Raw genomic sequence first — 23,172 nt, forward strand, 5'->3', positions numbered from 1 at the left:
ACATAATTGCAAAAGGGTTTTCTAATGATCAATTAGCCTTTTAAAATGATCAACTTGGATTAGCAAACACAACGTGCCATTGGAACACAGGACTGATGGTTGCTGATAATGGGCCTCTGTGCGCCTATGTAGAGATTCCATAAAAAATCAGCTGTTTCCAGCTACAATAGCCATTTACAACATTAACAATGTCTACACTGTATTTCTGATCAATATGATGTTATTTTAATGGACAAAAAAAATGCTTTTCTTTCGAAAACAAGGACATTTCTAAGTGACCCCAAACTTTTGAACGGTAGTGTATCTATTTTTTATTGAACACTTATTTTTCTTAAAACTGCATTGTTGGCTAAGGGCTTGTAAGTAAGCATTTCACTGTAAGGTCTACACCGGTTGTATTCGGTGCATGTACAAATAACATTTGATTTGATTTGACAGCGCAATAAACACTTGCTGTGCTGTGGTGCCTGTTTGCTGCAGCAGGAAGGAGAGAGCGACAAACTGCGCCAGTCACACTGGCACTCACTATAAAAAAAAATAACAGCGTGGGTCTTAATTATTTAATCAAACAGTGTGCTTAAAGCATCAGAAAAGCTCAGTGCATATAATTTATTTTATTCAAACACATAGGGTGTGTCTAAACGGCAAAGCACGCATTAAAAAAAATATAAATCAATTGGTCGAAACAACAGACAACAATTTTTTTGTTGTTGTCGGGGACACCCTTAAAACAAAGTAAGTAAGTAACTAAGTAGCCCTTTCGATAAATCAAGGCTTGGCACACAGTATCTTGCATGCGACGCAAAACAGTGCAGAGAAATGACTGTTTGGTCAGGTTTAAGTAGGGTGGTAGTGGTGATTAAGAATAGAGAACAGGTGTGGAGGCTGATTAGCAGTTAGTAGCAGCTGGAGCATGTTTGAGGAGTTACGTTCAAGGCAACTAGTTAAGTGTTGCAAACAGTAGTGGAGGCTGATTGGCAATGGTTAGCAGCTGGTGCTTGTTGATCCTGGCTCTGTCAAATCCTCACATGGCCTCTCCTATCATTGCTACGCAGACGACACACAACTAATCTTCTCCTTTCCCCCTTCTGATAACCAGGTGGCGAATCGCATCTCTGCATGTCTGGCAGACATATCAGTATGGATGACGGATCACCATCTCAAGCTGAACCTTGGCAAGACGGAGCTGCTCTTCCTCCCAGGGAAGGACTGCCCGTTCCATGATCTCGCCATCACGGTTGACAACTCCGTTGTGTCCTCCTCCCAGAGTGCGAAGAGCCTTGGCGTGACCCTGGACTACACCCGGTCGTTCTCCGCTAACATCAAGGCGGTGACCCGATCCTGTAGGTTCATGCTCTACAACATTCGGAGAGTACGACCCTGCCTTACACAGGAAGTGGCACAGGTCCTAATCCAGGCACTTGTCATCTCCTGTCTGGATTACTGCAACTCACTGATGGCTGGGCTCCCTGCCTGTGCCATTAAACCCCTACAACTCATCCAGAATGCCGCAGCCCGTCTGGTGTTCAACCTTCCCAAGTTCTCTCACGTCACCCCGCTCCTCCGCACACTCCACTGGCTTCCAGTTGAAGCTCGCATCTGCTACAAGACCATGGTGCTTGCCTACGGAGCTGTGAGGGGAACGGCACCTCCGTACCTTCAGGCTCTGATCAGTCCCTACACCCAAACGAGGGCATTGCATTCATCCACCTCTGGCCTGCTCGCTCCCCTACCTCTGCGGAAGCACAGTTCCCGCTCAGCCCAGTCAAAACTGTTCGCTGCTCTGGCACCCCAATGGTGGAACAAGCTCCCTCACGACGCCACCTCTTTAAGGAATACCTGGGATAGGATAAAGTAATCCTTCTACCCCCCTTACCCCACCCCACCCCCCAAAAAAATAAAAAAAATAAAAATAAAAACATTGTAAAGTGGTTATCCCACTGGCTATAAGGTGAATGCACCAATTTGTAAGTCGCTCTGGATAAGAGCGTCTGCTAAATGACGTAAATGTAAATGTAAATGTTGAGTTGCTAGGGAGTTGCTAGGGAGATGCGTTCAAGGCAATTAGTTAAGTCTGGTCCCTACTCCTGAATTTTTGTTAAATGTCAACATTAAACAGTCTCTAATACATCCCCTTGTCCTTGTATGTCTATAGAGAATATTAGTTTCAAGTTTCATTAGTCGTTATGTATGGGATACACATGGTATACACCCCTCGAACTCAACTCTGGATCTCAAAGCCAGTTCCACTGCATTTTTTCATTGTTCTCCTCTAATCAGGGACTGATTTAGACCTGGAACACCAGGTGGGCACAATTAATTATTAAGTAGAACAGAAAACCAGGGTAAGAGTTGAGTACCCATGGTATACACCGTCCAACGCAGGGTTTCCCAAGCTCGGTCCTCGGGACCTCAAGGGGTACACGTTTTGGTTTTTGCCCTAGCACTACACAGCTGATTCAAATAATCTAACTAATCACCAAAACGTTCACCTCTTGGGGTCCAGAGGACCGAGTTCGGGAAACGCTGGTCCAACGAAATGCTTACTTGCAGGTTCCTTCTCAACAATGCAACAACAATAATAAACAATAAAAGATAAGAATGCAAACAAAGTAAATGGCTCAGTAGAATAGAATAAACATTCTAGCATAAGTATAATACAGGAAGGCACAATCTGTAGTCCAATATTTACACGTGTTTTCGGGAAGGGGGGAAAGTGTTTAAATTGTGCAGTATTTAGCAATCATAATAAGAGCCTGGTAGCAGCAGTTGTGATGTGTGTGTAGCATGAGTGTATATCTATGTGGGTGTGTGAGTGCATGTGCTAAGGCAAGGAAAGTCAGTCCAGGTGGTCAGTCCAGTTCAAGTGTTCAGCAGTCTGATGGCTTGTAGATAGAAACTGTCTCTGAGCCTGTTTGTATCAGACCTCATGTTCCGATACCGCCTGCCTGACGGTAAGGGAGTGAACAGCTCATGGCTGGGCTGTGTGGGGTCTTTGATGATGCTATGGGCCTTCCTCAGGCAGCGTTTCGAGTAGATGTCCTGGATGGCTGGGAGCATGGTCCCAGTGATGTACTGGGCCGTCTTCACCACCCGCTTGAGGGCCTTGCGGTCATGGATGGAGCGATTCCCGTACCAGTCCGTGATGCAAATCGGTCAGGACACTCTCGTTGGTGCAGTGGTATTTGGAGAGGACCCGAGGTGGCATGCCGAATTTCTTCTGCCGCCTTAGGAAGTAGAGGCGCTGATGCGCCCTCTTGACAAGAGTGGTGGTGTTGTTGGTCCACGTCAAGTCCTCTGTGATGTGGACATTGAGGAACTTAAAACTGCTGACTCTCTCTACTGCAGTCCCGTTGATGTGGATCGGGGCATGTTCCCTACCTCTGTTACCTGAAGTCAACAATCAACTCCTTTGTTTTGCTGACATTGAGGGAGAGGTTGTTGTCCTGGTACCATAATGATAGTTCACTTACCTCCTCCCTATAATCAGGCCTACAACCGTGGTGTCGTCAGATAACTTGATGATGGAGTTGGTGTCGTGCAAAGCCACGCAGTCGTGGGTGAACAGGCAGTACAGCAGAGGGCTGAGAACACACCCCTGGGTGGCCCCTGTGTTAAGGGTCAGTGTGGAGGAGGTGTTGTTGCAAATCCTCACAGCCAGTGATCAGGAAGTCCAGGATCCAGTTGCAGAGGGCTCTGAGCTTGGTGTCAAGCTGGAAGGGAACAGTAGAGTTGAATGCTGAACTGTAGTCAATGAACAGCATTCTCACATACAGTGCCTTCAGAAAGTATTAATACCCCTTGACTTTCTCCACATTTTGTTGTGTTACAGGCTGAATTCAAAATCAATTACATTTTTTTTCTCACCTACACACAATACCTCATAATGACAAAGTGAAAACATGTTTTTTGAACTTTTTGCAAATCTATTGAAAATGAAATACAGAAAGAGCTAATTTACAGTACATAAGTATTCACACCCATGAGTCAAAACTTTATAGAAGCACCTTTGGCGGCGATGTCGTCTTGGGTATGTTTGTATCAGCTTTGCACATCTGGATTTGGGGATTTCTCCTTAACGATTTTCTCAAGCTATGTTAAGTTAGATGGGGAGCAGCGGTGAACAGCAATCTTAAAATGTTTCTACTGATTTTCAATGGGATTCAAGTCTGGGCTTTGGCTGGGCCAATCAAGGACTTTCACATTCTTGTTCTGAAGCCATTCCAGCGTTGCTTCGGCTGTATGCTTGGGGTCATTGTCCTGTTAAAACGTAATTCTTCACCCCTGTCTAAGTTCGTCTGCACTCTGAAGCAGGTTCTCATCAAGGATTTCCCTGTATTTGGCTCCATTCATTGTTCCCTCTATCCTTACCAGTCTCCCAGTCCCTGCCGCTGAAAAGCATCCATGATGCTGCATCCATGATGCTGCCACCACCATGCTTCAAGGTTGGGATGGTGTTAGACAGGTGATGAGCTATGCCTGGTTTTCTCCAGACATAGAGCTTTGCATTCAGGCCAAAGAGTAAATTTTTTGTCTAATCAGTCCACAGAATCTTTTGCCTTATGCTCTCAGAGTCTTTCACATGCCTTTTTGCAAACTCCAGGCGTGCTGTCATGTGCCTTATTTTCAGGAGTGGCTTCCGTCTGGCCACTCTTCCATAAAGCCCAGATTGGTGAAGCGTTGTAGAGACTGTTGTCCTTCTGGCAGGTGCTCCCATCTAAGCCATGGAACTCTGTAGTTCTGTCAGAGTGGTCATTGAGTTCTTGGTCACCTCCCTGACCAAGGTCTTTCTTGCCCAGTGGCTCAGTTTGGTCGGACGGCCAGCTCTAGGCAGAGTCTGGTTAGATCCATATTTTTTTTTCATTTCCCAATGATGGAGACCAAGGTGCTCTTGGAAACGTTCAACACTCTAGAAGTTGTTTTATACCCTTCCCCAGATATATGCCTCATAATTCTATCTCTGAGATCTACGGACAGTTCCTTGGACGTCATGGTATAGTTTCTGCTCTGACATGCACTGTCAAATGTGGGACCTTATATAGACAGGTTTGTTTCTTTCTAAATCATGTCCAAACAATTGAATTGGCCACAGGTGGACTCCAATGAAGTTGTAGTGACATTTCAAGTATGATCAAAGTAAATTGGAAACACCTAAGCTCAATTTGGAGTGTCATAGCAAAGGGGTGTGAATACGTATGTAAATATCTACAGTGTGTAAATTCAATATTTTTGTATTTTATTTTCAATACAATTTCTAAAATTTCTATAAACATGTTTTCACTTTCTCATTATGGGGTAGATGGGTGAGAAAAAATATCAATTGAATCCATTTTCAATTCAGGCTGTAATACAACAAAATGTGGAATAAGTCAAGGGGTATGAATACTTTCTGAAGGCACTGTAGGTGTTCCTCTTGTTCAGGTGTGTTACGGCTGCGTGAATAGCGATAGAAATGGCATCTTCTGTAGATCTGTTGGAGCGGTAGGCAAATTGGAGTGGGTCCAGTGTGCCTGGCATGATGGCCTTGATGTGGGCCATGACCAGCCTCTCTAAGCACTTCATGATGGCCGGTGTGAGTGCGAAAGGGCAATAGTCATTTGGGCATGTCACCTTGTTTTTCTTGGGCACAGGGAAGATGGTGGCCTCCTTGAAGCAGGTGGGGACTACGGCCCGGGAGAGGGACAGGTTGAAGATGTCAGAGAAGACGCCCGCCAGCTAGTCAGCACACACTCTGAGGACGTGGCCACGGATGCAATCTGGTTATCCGAAGCAGTGAGCGTCTTCCTGGATAGCCGCTGTTCAATCCATACGGAAAATGGAAAAATCATCTGGTTGAATAGCAGAGTCGAGTGTGTTGTCTGTAAAAACAAAGATACAGCATTCCCTGATGTTCCTCTACGATTGAAGCCTTGCTCTGAGTTCACAAAGTATATTTTCCAACAGTTGGACATTAGCCATCAGGATTCTAGGAAGAGCTTTTCAGCCTAGCTTGGAGTCCCCCTTTCCTTCCTTTTCTTCGTCGCTGGCGTTGCCTTCGGTCATTTTGGTCAGCAGCAACAGGTAAGCCCACTGTGTGTGGAACAAAGGAAAGAATGTAGTATTCCAGATCTGGGAGGCTGAGAGATAAGTGTGTAGCTGCCGATTCATGATCCAGACGTGTTTGTCGTCGTAGGAAATTATTGCACGAACATTCTGAACAAACAAAGTAATAATTAATGTGAAAAATAGCCATAATAAAGCAAAGTCGAGCAGGAACCGGCAAGACGCGTGCCCTCCTCAGCGCTGCCATCAGAAATAGTGGGATAGTGTGGTTTCCTCTGCCGAACCTCACCTGTCATGTACAGAGGTCATCTTGCTGGAGGGGCACTGGAGGTACTGCTGGAAGCGAAGGTCGAAGGCTTGGCCAATGGTGCTGATCACATCCTGGGCCAGACCATCAGAACATTCCAGAATATGACACGCTAGGAGAAGAGGAGAGGGGGTCAGAGGTCAACTACCAGCAGGACATAACAAAGTTTAACCGACTGGGTTCGACCCAGGTCTCCTGCACATCACAAGACTGTGTTAGCCTGCTGAGCTAAAGCCTAGGCATTATCTTATCACGGGAGCATGGTTCAAGCCTTTACAAAGGCACATTATAGGCAAAACATAGAGAAGCCCCAGCCCAACTCACCTCAGCCAAGTACAACCCAGCATAGCCCAAACCAAAACATCAAACAACAGACAAGCAACATACCTCTTCGGTTGACAGGATCTTTCGCTACATAGGCAACATAATCAGTCGTGTCCTGGAGCAAGGAAAATAAAAATTGTCAACGGTGAACAGAGTCACCACAGTCTACCACAATCCTAATTGCAGTCCTTATACTAATTTATATCTTTGTCAATTCACTGGATTGACATGAGTGACACACCAAATAAATAAAATGTAAAATGGTTCTTACTGGATCACTCACTGGATCTCCACCCGATGCAAAGGAAATGGACTGCATATGATGATTGGCTATGATCTGGCAGAGGTAGAATAACAAACACACATAGATTAGGAAATCAAATAACAAAGAAGCCTAACTGTTATCATCATCTCTTAAAGAATTATAATTTTTTTAACAAAAGGAACTTTCAATTGTGTGTCTAAACTGACCTGTTTGGAGTCTGGGGTGATTAGGTTAAGGCTGCTTGTGGAGATATTCAAGTTGATGCTCCTCCCAGCAAACTGGAGGTTACTCTTCCCCAGGATACTTGACAAGGCTTTAGACGGAGGCTGGAGAGAGAGAAGAGAACTGAAAGTCAGAGGAGAGAGAGGTGGTTAGGAGATGAGTTAAGCCTTGTTCACATTGGCAGTTTGAAGTGACTCAAATCCAGTGGTGAAAATGTACTCAATAGTCATGCTTGAGTGAAAATAAAGATACCTTAATAGAAAATAGCTAAAGTAAAAGTCACACAGTAAAATACTACTTGAGTAAAATTATAAGAGTATCTGGTTTTAAATATACTTAAGTACAGTGGTGGAAAAGTACTCAATTGTCATACTTGAGTAAAAGTAAAAACTATACATCAAATTCCTTATATTTAGCAAACCAGACGGCCCGATTTTCTTGTTTTTGAAATGTATTTACAGACAGCCAGGGGCACTATCCAACATGGTTGTGCTATTTATTTACAAACAAACAGGTGACTGGGTCAACTGTTCTGGGGAACTACGGTAAGCTTCACAATGTAAAATAATGTGACAGGTGAAATGAAGAACGCAATCTGCTTCACATCCTAACGTAATGCACAAGTTGACTGCAGGCATTTACTGTATTGAAAAACTTCAAATAAATAGTTTCGACGGTATTGAAAAACTATCCCGTGGCTATTTCCAAATACCTCGGTATACTACTGCCCAAGCCTAGCATGAATTGGACAATATTGCTGTCCTGCCTGAGCAATCGAAATGTAATGAGTACTTTTGGGTGTCAGAGAAAATATATGGGAGTAAAAAGTACATATTTTCTAAATAGTCAAAGTAAAAGTTGTCAAAAATACAAATAATAAAGTAAAGTACAGATACCTAAAAAAATAAACGAAATAAGTAGAATTTTAAAGTATTTTTACTTTACACCACTGCTCAAATACAATTTTTTTGCATATCCAATTTGAATCTGTTATTTTTCCTACAGTCTGAACAGCCAAAAACCACATGAAATTGGATATTTCAAGCCACAATCAGATCCAAATCTGATTCCTGGCCATGTGACTTGTGTCTGAACAGTCAAATCAGATTTATTTGCCTTCAAGTGGTTTTTAGACTGTTATTTGACATATCTTGTTGCTTGCTAGCTACTCTGTTGACAGTTTAACAAGAACATGTGGTAGCTAACTAGCTTGTTAATTGTTTACAAACACATTTTCTAGAAAGCCAAACAGCTACCTAGCTAGCTAGTTGACTGCTGTGGCTAGCCAAAAAGGACTCGTTTTGAAAGTTGGATAATCTTATCCTTTGAGGCTTTAAAAGTGTTACACTATGATTCTACCAGCATGTTAAATGTGCAACTACAGGACAAATAAACTCTAGACCACCTTTACTCCACACACAGAGATGCATACAAAGCTCTCCCTCGCCCTACATTTGGAAAATCTGACCATAATTATATCCTCCTGATTCCTGCTTACAAGCAAAAACTAAAGCAGGAAGCACCAGTGACTCGGTCAATAAAGAAGTGGTCAGATGACGCAGATGCTAAGCTACGGGACTGTTTTGCTAGCACAGACTGGAATATGTTCAGGGATTTTTCCAATGGCATTGAGGAGTACACCACATCAGTCACTGGCTTCATCAATAAGTGCACCGTTGACGTCGTCCCCACAGTGACCGTACGTACATACCCCAACCAGAAGCCATGGATTACAGGCAACATCCGCACTGAGTTAAAGAGTAGAGCTGCTGCTTTCAAGGAGAGGGACTCTAACCCGGACGCTTATAAGAAATCCCGCTATGCCCTCCGACGAACCATCAAACAGGCAAAGTGCCAATACAGGACTAAGATTGAATCGTACTACACCAGCTCCGACACTCGGCAGGGCCAGCAAACTATTACTGACTACAAAGGGAAGCACAGTCGCGAGCTGCCCAGTGACACAAGCCTACCAGATGAGCTAAATTCCTTCTATGCTCGCTTTGAGGCAAGCAACACTGAAGCATGCATGAGAGCATCAGCTGTTCCGCACGACTGTGTGATCACGCTCTCCGTAGCCGATGTGAGTAAGACCTTTCAACAGGTCAACATTCACAAGGCCACAGGGCCAGATGGATTACCAGGACGTGTACTCCGAGCATGCGCTGACCAACTGGCAAGTGTCTTCACTGACATTTTCAACCTGTCCCTGACTGAGTCTGTAATACCAACATGTTTCAAGCAGACCACCATAGTCCCTGTGCCCAAGAACACTAAGGTAACCTGCCTAAATAACTACCGACCCATAGCACTCATGTCTGTAGCCATGAAGTGCTTTGAAAGGCTGGTCATGGCTCACATCAACACCATTATCCCAGAAACAGATCCACACTGCCCTTTCCCAAAAGGACAAAAGGAACACCTACGTGAGAATGCTATTCATTGACTACAGCTCAGCGTTCAACACCATAGTGCCCTCAAAGCTCATCATTAAGCTAAGGACCCTGGGACAAAACACATCCCTCTGCAACTGGATCCTGGACTTCCTGACGGGCCGCCCCCAGGTGGTAAGGGTAGGTAACAACACATCTGCTACGCTGATCCTCAACACGGGGGCCCCTCAGGGGTGCGTGCTCAGTCCCCTCCTGTACTCCCTGTTCACCCATGACTGCATGGCCAGGCACGACTCCTACACCATCATTAAGTTTGCCGATGACACAACAGTGGTAGGCCTGATCACCGACAACGATGAGACAGCCTATAAGGAGGAGGTCAGTGACCTGGCCGTGTGGTGCCATGATAACAACCTCTCCCTCAACGTGATCAAGACAAAGGAGATGATTGTGCACTACAGGAAAAAGAGGAACGAGCACGCCCCCATTCTCATCGACAGGGCTGTAGTGGAGCAGGTTGAGAGCTTCAAGTTCCTTGGTGTCCACATCACCAACAAACTATCATGGTCCAAACACACCAAGACAGTCTTGAAGAGGGCACGACAAAACCTATTCCCCCTCAGGAGACTGAAGAGATTTGGCATGGGTCTTCAGATCCTCAAAAGGTTCTACAGCTGCACAATCGAGAGCATCCTGACTGGTTGCATCACTGCCTCCTCCGACCGCAAGGCACTACAGAGGGTAGTGCGTACGGCCCAGTACATCACTGGGGCCAAGCTTCCTGCCATCCAGGACCTCTATACCAGGCGGTGTCAGAGGAAGGCCCTAAAAATTGTCAAAGACTCCAGCCACCCTAGTCATAGACTGTTCTCTCTGCTACCGCACGGCAAGCTGTACCGGAGCGCCAAGTCTAGGTCCAAAAGGCTTCTTAACAGCTTCTACCCCCAAGCCATAAGACTCCTGAACAGCTAATAAATGGCTACCCGGACTATTTGCATTGTTCCCCCGCCCTTCTTTTACCCTGCTTCTACTCTGTATATTATCTATGCATAGTCACTTTAACTCTACCTACATGTACATATTACCTAAATTACCTCGACTAACCTGTGCCCCCGCACATTGACTCTGTACCGGCACCCCCTGTATATAGCCTCACTACAGTTATTGTACTGCTGCTCTTTAATTATTCGTTTTTTATTTTTATTTTTTACTGATCTATTTTTTACTTAACACTTATTTTTCTTAAAACTGCACTTGTTAAGGGCTTGTAAGTAACATGTCACTGTAAGGTCTACACCTGTTGTATTCGGCGTATGTGACAAATACAATTTGATTTGATTCGATTTGAACATTCAAAGTAACTGGGAAACTTCCATGGAAGGCATTGTTGTCGCCTTAACTTGATACATAACTTCTGAGTGATAGGAAGCACGAGCACCACCACCAATCAGCCTAAACCACTGTGCACACACCTGCCATTACTATGACAACTAGTGTAGCTATGTCAGCAAGTAACTGCTGTCTGAACACACACAAATCCGATTTGGTCATTTGTAACTTGCTGTTTGGACAGTCAGTATTCCAAAAATAATTTGTAAAACAAAACTGATTTGACCATTAAGGCCTGCAGTGTGAACATGGCTTTAGACTTGCACTCTGGAAGTTACTTTCCAGTCAAATTACAATTCCAAATATTTTCAAATGAGGAAAGTTTGGAATTGGAATGTGTTTTACTTCCTGAATTGAAATGTAATTGACCCCAACCCTGGTTTTTAGGAGATGAGTTAGACATGCAAACTGGAGGTTACTCTTCCACAGGATACTGGACAGGGCTTTAGATGGAGGCTGGAGGAAGATGGAGGCAGATAGGAGATGAGTTGTACATCATGCACAAGTACAGCAATACACTGAAGCAGCCAGTGGTGAAAAAAGTACCCAATTGTCATACAATTGTCAAAGTATAAATATCTTAATAGAAAATGACTGAAGTGAAAGTCTCCCAGTAAAATACTACTTGAGTAAAAGTCTAAAAGTATTTGGTTTTAAATATACTTAATTATCAAAAGTAAAAGTATAAATCATTTCAAATTCCTTATGTTAAGCAAACCAGATGGCACTATTTATTCTTGATTTTTTTTAATTTATGGATAGCCAGGGGCTCACTCCAACACTTAGACATAATTGACAAACGAAGCATTGTGTGTTTAGTGAGTCTGCCAGATCAGAGGCAGTAGGGATGACCAGGGAAGTGATAAGTGGGTGAATTGGACCATTTTCCTATCCTGCTAAGCATTCAAAATGTAACGAGAACTTCTGGGTGTCAGGGAAAATGTATGGAGTAAAAAGTATATTATTTTCTTTAGGAATGTAGTGGAGTAAAAGTAAAAGTTGTCAAAAATATACAGTGGGGAAAAAAAGTATTTAGTCAGCCACCAATTGTGCAAGTTCTCCCACTTAAAAAGATGAGAGAGGCCTGTAATTTTCATCATAGGTACACGTCAACTATGAAAGACAAAATGAGGGGAAAAAATCCAGAAAATCACATTGTAGGATTTTTAATGAATTTATTTGCAAATGATGGTGGAAAATAAGTATTTGGTCAATAACAAAAGTTTCTCAATACTTTGTTATATACCCTTTGTTGGCAATGACACAGGTCAAACGTTTTCTGTAAGTCTTCACAAGGTTTTCACACACTGTTGCTGGTATTTTGGCCCATTCCTCCATGCAGATCTCCTCTAGAGCAGTGATGTTTTGGGGCTGTCGCTGGGCAACACAGACTTTCAACTCCCTCCAAAGATTTTCTATGGGGTTGAGATCTGGAGACTGGCTAGGCCACTCCAGGACCTTGAAATGCTTCTTACGAAGCCACTCCTTCGTTGCCCGGGCGGTGTGTTTGGGATCATTGTCATGCTGAAAGACCCAGCCACGTTCCATCTTCAATGCCCTTGCTGATGGAAGGAGGTTTTCACTCAAAATCTCACGATACATGGCCCCATTCATTCTTTCCTTTACACGGATCAGTCGTCCTGGTCCCTTTGCAGAAAAACAGCCCCAAAGCATGATGTTTCCACCCCCATGCTTCACAGTAGGTATGGTGTTCTTTGGATGCAACTCAGCATTCTTTGTCCTCCAAACACGACCGAGTTGAGTTTTTACCAAAAAGTTATATTTTGGTTTCATCTGACCATATGACATTCTCCCAATCCTCTTCTGGATCATCCAAATGCACTCTAGCAAACTTCAGACGGGCCTGGACATGTACTGGCTTAAGCAGGGGGACACGTCTTGCACTGCAGGATTTGAGTCCCTGGCGGCGTAGTGTGTTACTGATGGTAGGCTTTGTTACTTTGGTCCCAGCTCTCTGCAGGTCATTCACTAGGTCCCCCCGTGTGGTTCTGGGATTTTTGCTCACCGTTCTTGTGATCATTTTGACCCCACGGGGTGAGATCTTGCGTAGAGCCCCACATCGAGGGAGATTATCAGTGGTCTTGTATGTCTTCCATTTCCTAATAATTGCTCCCACAGTTGATTTCTTCAAACCAAGCTGCTTACCTATTGCAGATTCAGTCTTCCCAGCCTGGTGCAGGTCTACAATTTTGTTTCTGGTGTCCTTTGACAGCTCTTTGGTCTTGGCCATAGTGGAGTTTGGAGTGTGACTGTTTGAGGTTGTGGACAGGTGTCTTTTATACTGAAAACAAGTTCAAACATGTGCCATTAATACAGGTAACGAGTGGAGGACAGAGGAGCCTCTTAAAGAAGAAGTTACAGGTCTGTGAGAGCCAGAAATCTTGCTTGTTTGTAGGTGATCAAATACTTATTTTCCACCATAATTTGCAAATAAATTCCTTAAAAATCCTACAATGTGATTTTCTGGAGAAAAAAAATCTCAATTTTTCTGTCATAGTTGACGTGTACCTATGATGAAAATTACAGGCCTCTCTCATCTTTTTAAGTGGGAGAACTTGCACAATTGGTGGCTGACTAAATACCGTTTTTCCCCACTGTACATAGTAAAGTACAGATACCCCCCAAAACGACTTAAGTAGTACTTGAAAGTATTTTTACTTAAGTACTTTACACCACTGGAAGCAGCAGCTATATTGTGAGAGTCAACAGTTTTATGACATCTAGGGTTGCAAACATTTCCCAGGTTTTCCAGAAATCCTTGTTGGAGGATTCCTTCCTGATTCTGGGACTCTTCCAACAGGGATTTCTGGAGAACCAGGGATTTTGGGAAAGTTACCAGATTTTTGCAACCCTAATGACATTAGTTAGTTAGATTATTCTATTCTCCCAGGCTAAAGGAAGAGAGCCAATAAGGAAATGTGTTGGAAGTGTATTGCACATACCCAGAAACACACTAGAAAGGCTAGCCTGGAATCCAAACTGAATATTAATATGTTTCACTTTATTGTAAGAGGATACAGGGTCCTCTCAGACACATAGCATGGCTCCCCATCTCCAGCTCAGTAACACGCACGCACGCACGCACGCACGCACACACACACACACACACACACACACACACACACACACACACACACACACACACACACACACACACACACACACACACACACACACCCACACCCACACCCACACACACACCCACACACACACACACACACTCACACTCACACTCACACTCACACTCACACTCACACTCAAACACAAACACACCACAATGGCACATATCCCCAAGCTTCTCTCAGACAGAAATATGGATCAACACTGTAACAAACAGCATGGCTCCCCTTCTCCAGCTCAAACATGGTCTTCCACAGTAACATACAACCCACAGTACAAGGACACAGACATATAGCATGGCTCTCCAGCTCAGCCTCCTGATTAGTGATATACAGGACTACATGAGACATAGCAAAGCAGAGCTGAGCAGAGCAGTGCGATCACTGTGCATTGTGGGCTGGATCTACGCTCACGCACACACAGCACACAGTCCCACACCTCCATCCTGCCCCCCGCTTCTTCCGCTTTCCATCTCTCTATATTCCTCTCACTCGCTCTCTCTCTCTCTCTCCCCAGATATGGTGGTTAGGGAGTACCTTTCTCTTCTGCAGCGCTCCTTTGGCACCAGGAACAGCCTCACACACCAAACTGATGGCCTCTCTGGTTGTAGAGAGATAGAGGGACACAAGGAGAGGATGGTCACTCTACCATGCCACAGAAAATACATCTGGTTAAAAACGGGTAAGCTTAGCTATCAGCAGTCTTATCGATGTAAGAGAAATATGTGTATGGATTCTGAAGTAGATAGAGGTACACTATGAAAGGATGGTCACTACTATGCCACAAAAAATACATACAGTTAACAAAGGGTAGCTACAACAGTCTTTTATAGTACAGATAGAGGCAATCCTGGTCCTCTTTGTCATAAGACAGCTATCTCCTAGATTATAGACTGATATGATGATAATGCACCTGATAATCCAAGAAGCGACCTCATGACACACAATACCCCATAATGACAAAGCGAAAACAGGTTTTTAGAAATGTTAGCAAAAAAAAACAGAAATACCTTTTTACATAAGTATTCAGACCATTTGCTTTGAGACTCGAAATTGAGCTCAGGTGCATCCTGTTTCTATTGATCGTCCTTGAGATGTTTCTACAACTTCATTGGAGTCCACCTGTGGTAAATTCAATTGATTGGACATGATTTGGACAGGCACAAACCTTTCTATATAAGGTCCCACAGTTGACAATGCATGTCAGAGCAAAAACCAAGCTATGAGGTTGAACGAAATGTCCATAGAAGGGCATTGAAGATGAAACGTGGCTGGGTCTTTCAGCATGACAATGATCCCAAACACACCGCCCGGGCAACGAAGGAGTGGCTTCGTAAGAAGCATTTCAAGGTCCTGGAGTGGCCTAGCCAGTCTCCAGATCTCAACCCCATAGAAAATCTTTGGAGGGAGTTGAAAGTCCGTGTTGCCCAGCGACAGCCCCAAAACATCACTGCTCTAGAGGAGATCTGCATGGAGGAATGGGCCAAAATACCAGCAACAGTGTGTGAAAACCTTGTGAAGACTTACAGAAAACGTTTGACCTGTGTCATTGCCAACAAAGGGTATATAACAAAGTATTGAGAAACTTTTGTTATTGACCAAATACTTATTTTCCACCATAATTTGCAAATAAATTCATTAAAAATCCTACAATGTGATTTTCTGGATTTTTTTTTCTCATTTTGTCTGTCATAGTTGACGTGTACCTATGATGAAAATTACAGGCCTCTCATCTTTTTAAGTGGGAGAACTTGCACAATTGGTGGCTGACTAAATACTTTTTTTCCCCACTGTATGTGCTTTCTCGAGCAGGGGGACCTTGCGGGCGCTGCAGGATTTCAGTCCTTCACGGCGTAGTGTGTTACCAATTGTTTTCTTGGTTACTATGGTCCCAGCTGCCTTGAGATCATTGACAAGATCCTGCTGTGTAGTTCTGGGCTGATTCCTCACCGTTCTCATGATCATTGCAACTCCACGAGGTGAGATCTTGCATGGAGCCCCAGGCCGAGGGAGATTGACAGTTCTTTTGTGTTTCTTCCATTTGCGAATAATCGCACCAACTGTTGTCACCTTCTCACCAAGCTGCTTGGCGATGGTCTTGTAGCCCATTCCAGCCTTGTGTAGGTCTACAATCTTGTCCCTGACATCCTTGGAGAGCTATTTGGCCTTGGCCATGGTGGAGAGTTTGGAATCTGATTGATTGAGATTAGGAGCACTCCCTTTAAGAGTGTGCTCCTAATCTCAGCTCATTACCTGTATAAAAGACACCTGGGAGCCAGAAATCTTTCTGATTGCGAGGGGGTCAAATACTTATTTCCCTCATTAAAATGCAAATCAATTTATAACATTTTTGACATGCGTTTTTCTGGATTTTGTTGTTGTTATTCTGTCTCTCACTGTTCAAATAAACCTACCATTACAATTATAGACTGATCATGTTTTTGTCAGTGGGCAAACATACAAAATCAGCAGGGGATCAAATACTTTTTTCCCCTCACTGTACAAAATCTGTACTTCTACAGACTAGCGTTATCCGTTTTTTTGCATCGGATGAGTCTCAATCCACTGCATCCGTCAGTGTTGCACTCCGCATCTGCGGAGAAAGTTGGCCGAGCTAGAGCGGTATTTGTCAGGACATGAGACATTCCGAAGAAAACGTCTGTAGTGTCCAAACGCTTTGACCTACAAACTATTATGGTGTTCTCCGTTTTGCTCTATGACCCCCACAAGTGTCAGGAGACTCGTCTGAAGTCGGTATCGTCGATGTGCCAATTTCTGTTTGATAGTGTCCAAACCGTTTGGGATACAAACTATTGGGACTGTGGATACAAACTATTGGGATACAAACTATTGGGACTTCCCACTGTGGAAAGGGGTGATTCTCACGAACACGCTGGTGTTCTCTGTTTTGCTCTACGACCACCACAAGTGTCACGGTACTCGTCTGAATGTAACCGGTACCGGATAAAAAAAACAAATGGAAGTATGAAGGTAGTTTCGTGCCTACCCCAAAAAAGGGGTTAAATATGTGTAAAGAATATATATATATTTCCTGAGATTTTTTTATATCTCCTAGATTTAGAACAGACACTTCAAAACCTATGATTTATTCATACATTTATGAATGTGTTATTCAATGAGTTTCTATGGGCTTTAGTAGTAAAGGCCAAAATCTATATTTTATCAAATATTTTTTTTCTAGATATTTTTTTCTACCTACAGTACAGTAACAGCAGCTTTGGTGGTGATGAGACAGAGGTTTGTTTAGTTTATTTGTATCACTGTATTTAAATACATGCACTCAATTCTTTCAGAATCAAAAAGTATATTAATAACGGAAGTCCAGAGAGGACATATGAATAAATTAAGAATTCCCTCCTTATGTCGAGATCATAAATTATTTATCTCATGATCAAAAGTTATTATTTTTTTGGTCGAGATCACAAGATCATTTTCTCATGATCACGACATAACAAAGTTGTTAGGCTCAACATTGTGAAAAGCTCTGAGCACAGCTTTCAATCTGGTTTAACCAGGCTAGCTGACTCCATGAAGTCAAGCAGAAAAGTAAACGTGACACAAACATGCCACAGTACTCCACCTCTCTCACAGTAACAGCTCTACTGGCAACCATAGCCTTGTTATTCAATAAACAACCATAGGAAATGCAGGCATCTTCTAATTCTATTTATGTTGGGGACAATGGGGACAAATCAAAATACACAGAGGCAATCAGGTGAGTATAACATATAATATAAATATTATATGCCATTTAGCAGACGCTTTTATCCAAAGCGACTTACAGTCACGTGTGCATACATTTTTACATATGGGTGGTCCCGGGGATCGAACCCACTACCCTGGCGTTACAAGCGCCATGCTCTACCAATTGAGCTACAGAGGACCACATGGAAGCTACATGGAAGTATAGTAAGCCTTTGACAAGTAATCCTTGTCCGAGCCAGAACATCTCCTATTTCTGTAGCGTGAGGCAGCTTGATGTACAAGTACACCCCCTGGACAGGACGCTAGTCTGTCGCAGAGCAAAGTATAGGTAAGTACAGGGGTAAAATGGATAACGCAAAACATAATAAATGTCTCCCAGAAATAGTATAAATATTCTTCAACAAAATGAATATCTCTTACCTCGTGATTTGCGATCTTATGTTGAAGTCAAGTGATCTCATCGACCGAAGCACTTCTATGCAACCTAAATACTAGAAAGGAGAAGAGACAACTATTATTTAATGGCATGAATGTTAAGAAGTGAAGCATAGCATGTGTCAGACAAAACAATGTGACTTTAACATCCAGGGATATAGGTCAATGGTTCAAACATGACTGGGGCAATATAACATGCTATGTGTCTTCTGCAACATGACATGGTTGTATAACAGCAGATACCAAGAGGCACCTTCAAAATAACATACTGTAGTGTTCAAAACAACACCAATGCTAACTCTTCTTACAAGCAGCCATTGTAGTCTGAGGAAGAGAACCATCCATGGCCCATATTCACAAAGCATGTCAGAGTAGGAGTGATGAACATAAAGTTATAGTCAATAAGACTATGTGGACAGGGAGAAAACGGATCCTATATCAGCACTCCTACTCTGAGACACTTGATGCATCCATATCTCATTTATTATGGTCAAAAAATCTAAACTGATCGTAGATCAGTACTCCAGTCTCAGACTCTTTGTGAGGTACAGCAGCAGAGCTATAGGAGCAGGCCAGGGGATGCCAGGGCAGGTTAGTGTCTGGGGAAAAAAGTGACCTACACTATGCAGAGGGCTCATTTCCTCTCACAGAGACACACATGTTAGTGCATTATGATCCAAGTAATGTAATTGTCTTCCTATCCCATGCAGTATAACATCCACCCACATTCCTTCCTCTCTTCTATCTGACTAATGCCACATGCAGTGAACATTTTGTCCTTGGGAAGAAAAAGAGAGAGAGATGAGTTTCTCTCCTGATCTTCACCCGAGTGGCGCAGCAGTCTAAGGCACTGCATCTCAGTGCTTGAGGTGTCACTACAGACCCCCTGTTTCGATTCCAGGCTGTATCACAACCGGCCGTGATTGGGAGTCCCATAGGGCGGCGCACAATTGGCCCAGCGTCGTCCGGGTTTGGCCGGTGTAGGCCGTCATTGTAAATAAGAATTTGTTCTTAACTGACTTGCCTAGTTAAATAAAGGTAAAATAAAATAAAATAAAAAAAAATAAAAAGAAGTGGCACTAAACAAAACAAGGCAAAAATAGGAAATAAATCCAAATCACTTCATATCATAATATACAGTGCAGTATGCTGCCTGGCTGGTTAACTTCTGTAGCCTATTGGTCAAAGGTGATACAGAATGCTATAGATATTACGTGTACAAAAACTATGATCTGAAGTGGTGGAATAGAATAGATCTTTATTTATCGATTTGCACAGAAATTCTACATGTTTTTGCTTTCACAGTACCAGTGCTTAATTTGAGCAGGATCCGGCACCTCTCTGTTTTGGACTGTTTTGTTCCGGAACCTATTTGGCTGGATCCGGTAACTCTCGTGGCATGAAAAATAATGTTCACTTTTTGCAATGTAAAAATTCTAATAAAAGCGATCAAAGTTCATTCGAGTTGCCACTTTGTTAATTCTCCTGCCCCCACAAAAAAACATAATGTGAAAAAGTAGATTTTCAGCCCGGGCCTAATAATCTAAGAGTTGATTCGGGTTTATGGTTTGCGCAATATTGTAACATACTGTATGTGTGAGACCAACGGGTGGCCGTGGCTGTGTGAGAAGCGCTGTGTGAGAAGCGCTGTGTGAGAAGCACGCCTGTATCTCTCACATAACTATAATGAAACTCACTTTCTATGATCTCTCTCCCTCTCTGCTCTGATATACATGAGCCTGCAACTCATCTCTCCAGCGTTGCACTTCATCCTTTATTTCCTTAAAGGGTTCTGAAGAAACTGCAGCACCCCTGATAAATTGAAATATATTTTCCAAAGTTATAGAATGACTGCTGTCTTTTCAGAAATAAATTAAATCATTCAGAATAGCCTACTACACCATGATAATGCCTATAATTTAGCCACAGAGTATCAATAGCTTCTTTTTTTAAATAGTCTAGCTGTGGATTGTAGCCCAGAAACAAGGAATAGCCTACAGTCGTGAATGCGCGGAAAATCTGTCAGTGAACAAACAGTATGCAGACAAAACATGCCTTTACCAATATTTCAAATACAATGGAGGGAAAACCCAGGTTGGAAAGCAAATGGCTCCTGCTGAAAAGAGAAGACTATGCTGTAGGCTACCAAAATATTTGATCAACTTCCAAATATCGTTTTACAAAGTAAAACAAGAGAGATAGACAGGCTTTTGGCACGATCGCATCACCAGCGAGTGAGCTGCGCATCATTGGGTTAGTCAGTGAAACACACCTAGGCCTATGCTATTGATGGATTCAAGACGCGGTTGTTTTTATTGATCTCAGATTCTCAGTTTGTCAGTGTCAAAGCCTGCCATTTCGCTTATTTGTGAGGTATTAAAAAAGATCAGTCATGTAAAATGACGTAGAATTAATGAAATGTGTTTATAAAAAGGACAAATTTTTCCCAGACCCTAGGCTACTAAAAATGTTCCCCATGTGTGCAACTTCTGTAAGAACCTCTACTCTACTGCTCTATGCCACTATGCAAATGCGTTGATATACATGCAGTCAATGCTTTATTACAAAGGATATTTTTTTCCTCATGCATTCCGGTACCTCAGAACTCCCCCACCCCCTCTCATGCTCACTTTTTGTTCTGGCAACTCCTGATTGACAAATTAAGCACTGTACAGTACCCAAAGTGAGTACCACAGTTGATAAATTGAGATGTCTGCCACTGTATAAGGTTTTGTAACCACAATATAATACCACAGATAGAACAATGAGCCAAATATTTCACCGGATGTATAAATCTGAAGCATCTGGTTGGAGTTTCCCCTCACCACCAAATATGGTGATGAGAGGAAGCGCAGTGGCCAGCAGTGGGAGAAGATGGAGCGAGATGGATTTTGTCCGACATTCTGCAAATGTTCTCATCTATAAAACATTTGATCTCAATACAGTTTTCTATTACGAATAGAGTGGACAACGTTTTGTTTATCAAAGCGGTGTGTGTGAAAACAATGGAGATGGAGGAGACTGTGACCAGTTCTCCTTCAAGCACAGGAGAGGCGATGCAATGCAAGCTTTGCTTACCCAGGATGGCGGAGGTGGCATCCTAAAAGAACTCTGCTCCGAACTTGAGGATACATTGTAGAGGTAGTCTAGCAGGCTAACATTAGCAAGCGATCCTTGCATCTAAATTAGCTAGTTACTCAGCTGAACATTAAATAACATTTTAGGTCTGTGAACGTCTGACAAACTCAAGTCAGTAGTATGGAAGTATGGAAAGTCTGTGTTTGGGCTATTGTGATGTCATTGGTTTGATTAACTAAGTTGCCACATACAGCAGAATTTGCTGAAATATTCAATGTGTGTATGTTGTGTATTTGCCATTCAGAAAGAATTCAGACCCCTTCACTTTTTCCACATTTTGTTACGCTCCAGCCTTATTCTAAAATGGATTAAATTAATTGTTTTCCTCATCAATGTACACACAATACCCCATGATGACAAATCGAAAACAGGTTTTTAGAAATTCTTGCAAATGTATTTAAATAAAAAAACATACCTTATTTACATAAGTATTCAGACACTTTGCTATGAGACTCGAAATTGAGCTCAGGTGCATCCTGTTTCCTTTGATCATCCTTGAGATGTTTCTACAACTTGATTGGAGTCCACCTGTGGTAAATTCAATTGATTGGACATGATTTAGAAAGGCACACACCTGTCTATATAAGATCCCACAGTTGACAGTGCATGTCAGAGAAAAAACCAAGCCATGAGGTCAAAGGAATTGCCCGTAGAGCTCTCAGACAGGATTGTGTCGAGGCACAGATATGGGGAAGTGTACCAAAACATTTCTGCAGCATTGAACGTCCCCTAGAAGACAGTGGATTCCATCATTCTTATATGGAAGAAGTTTGGAACCACCAAGTCTCTTCCTAGAGCTGGCCGCCCGGCCTAACTGAGCAATCGGGGGAGAAAGGCCTTGGTCAGGGAGGTGACCAAGAACCCGAAGGTCGTTCTGACAGAGCTCAAGAGTTCCAAGATGTAACTCTTTGGCCTGAATGCTAAGCGTCACGTCTGGACGAAACCTGGCACCAACCCTATGGTGATGCAAGGTGGTGGCAGCACCATGCTGTGGTGATGTTTTTCAGAGGCAGGGACTGGGAGAATAGTCAGGATCGAGGGAAAGATGAACAGAGCAAAGTACAGAGAGATCCTTGATGAAAACCTGCTCCAGAGCGCTCAGGACCTCAGTCTGGGGGCGAAGGTTCACCTTCCAACAAGACAACAACCATAAGCACACAGCCAAGACAACGCAGGAGTGGCTTCGGGACAAGTCTTTGAATGTCCATGAGTGGCCCAGCCAGAGCCCAGATTTGAACCCAATCTAACATCTCTAGAGAGACCTGAAAATAGCTGTGCAGCGACGTTCCCCATCCAACATGACAGAGCTGCAGAGAAGAATGGGAGAAACTCCCCAAGTACAGGTGTGCCAAGTTTATAGAATCATACCCAAGAGGACCCGAGGCTGCCAAAAGTTCTTCAACAAAGTACAGAGTGAAGGGTCTGAATACTTATGTAATTGTGATATTTCCGTTTTTATTTATTTATACATTTGCAAACATTTCTAAAAACCTATTTTTGCTTTGTCATGCACTGTCAACTGTGGGACCTTATATAGACAGGTGTGTGCCTTTCCAAATCATGTCCAATCAATTGAATTTACCACAGGTGGACTCCAATCAAGTTGTAGAAACAACTCAAGGAAGATAAAAGGAAACAGGATGCACCTGAGCTCAATTCCGAGTCTCATAGAAAAGGGTCTGAATACTTATGTAAATAAGGTATTTCTGTTTTCTATTTTAAATACATTTACAAACATTTCTAAACTTGTTTTTGCTTTGTCATTATGGGGTATTGTGTGTAGATTGATGA

General features: G+C 43.0%; 1 protein-coding gene across 1 annotated transcript in view; it reads right to left on the reverse strand.

Annotated features, from left to right (window-relative positions):
* Positions 1 to 23,172, reverse strand: part of LOC121582728 (SHC-transforming protein 3-like) — a 97,562-nt gene that overhangs the window by 34,680 nt on the left and 39,710 nt on the right. Inside the window, exons 2-7 of the mRNA XM_041898786.2 lie at positions 18,229 to 18,299; positions 14,620 to 14,683; positions 7,145 to 7,264; positions 6,945 to 7,010; positions 6,737 to 6,788; positions 6,332 to 6,461 (exon numbers count right to left, since the gene is read on the reverse strand). Of these exons, the coding sequence (XP_041754720.1) occupies positions 6,332 to 6,461; positions 6,737 to 6,788; positions 6,945 to 7,010; positions 7,145 to 7,264; positions 14,620 to 14,683; positions 18,229 to 18,299 (503 nt within the window). The remainder of the gene's footprint in view (positions 1 to 6,331; positions 6,462 to 6,736; positions 6,789 to 6,944; positions 7,011 to 7,144; positions 7,265 to 14,619; positions 14,684 to 18,228; positions 18,300 to 23,172) is intronic.

The sequence above is a fragment of the Coregonus clupeaformis genome, chromosome 15, assembly GCF_020615455.1.
Source record: "Coregonus clupeaformis isolate EN_2021a chromosome 15, ASM2061545v1, whole genome shotgun sequence".
In the NCBI taxonomy this organism is placed as follows: domain Eukaryota; kingdom Metazoa; phylum Chordata; class Actinopteri; order Salmoniformes; family Salmonidae; genus Coregonus; species Coregonus clupeaformis.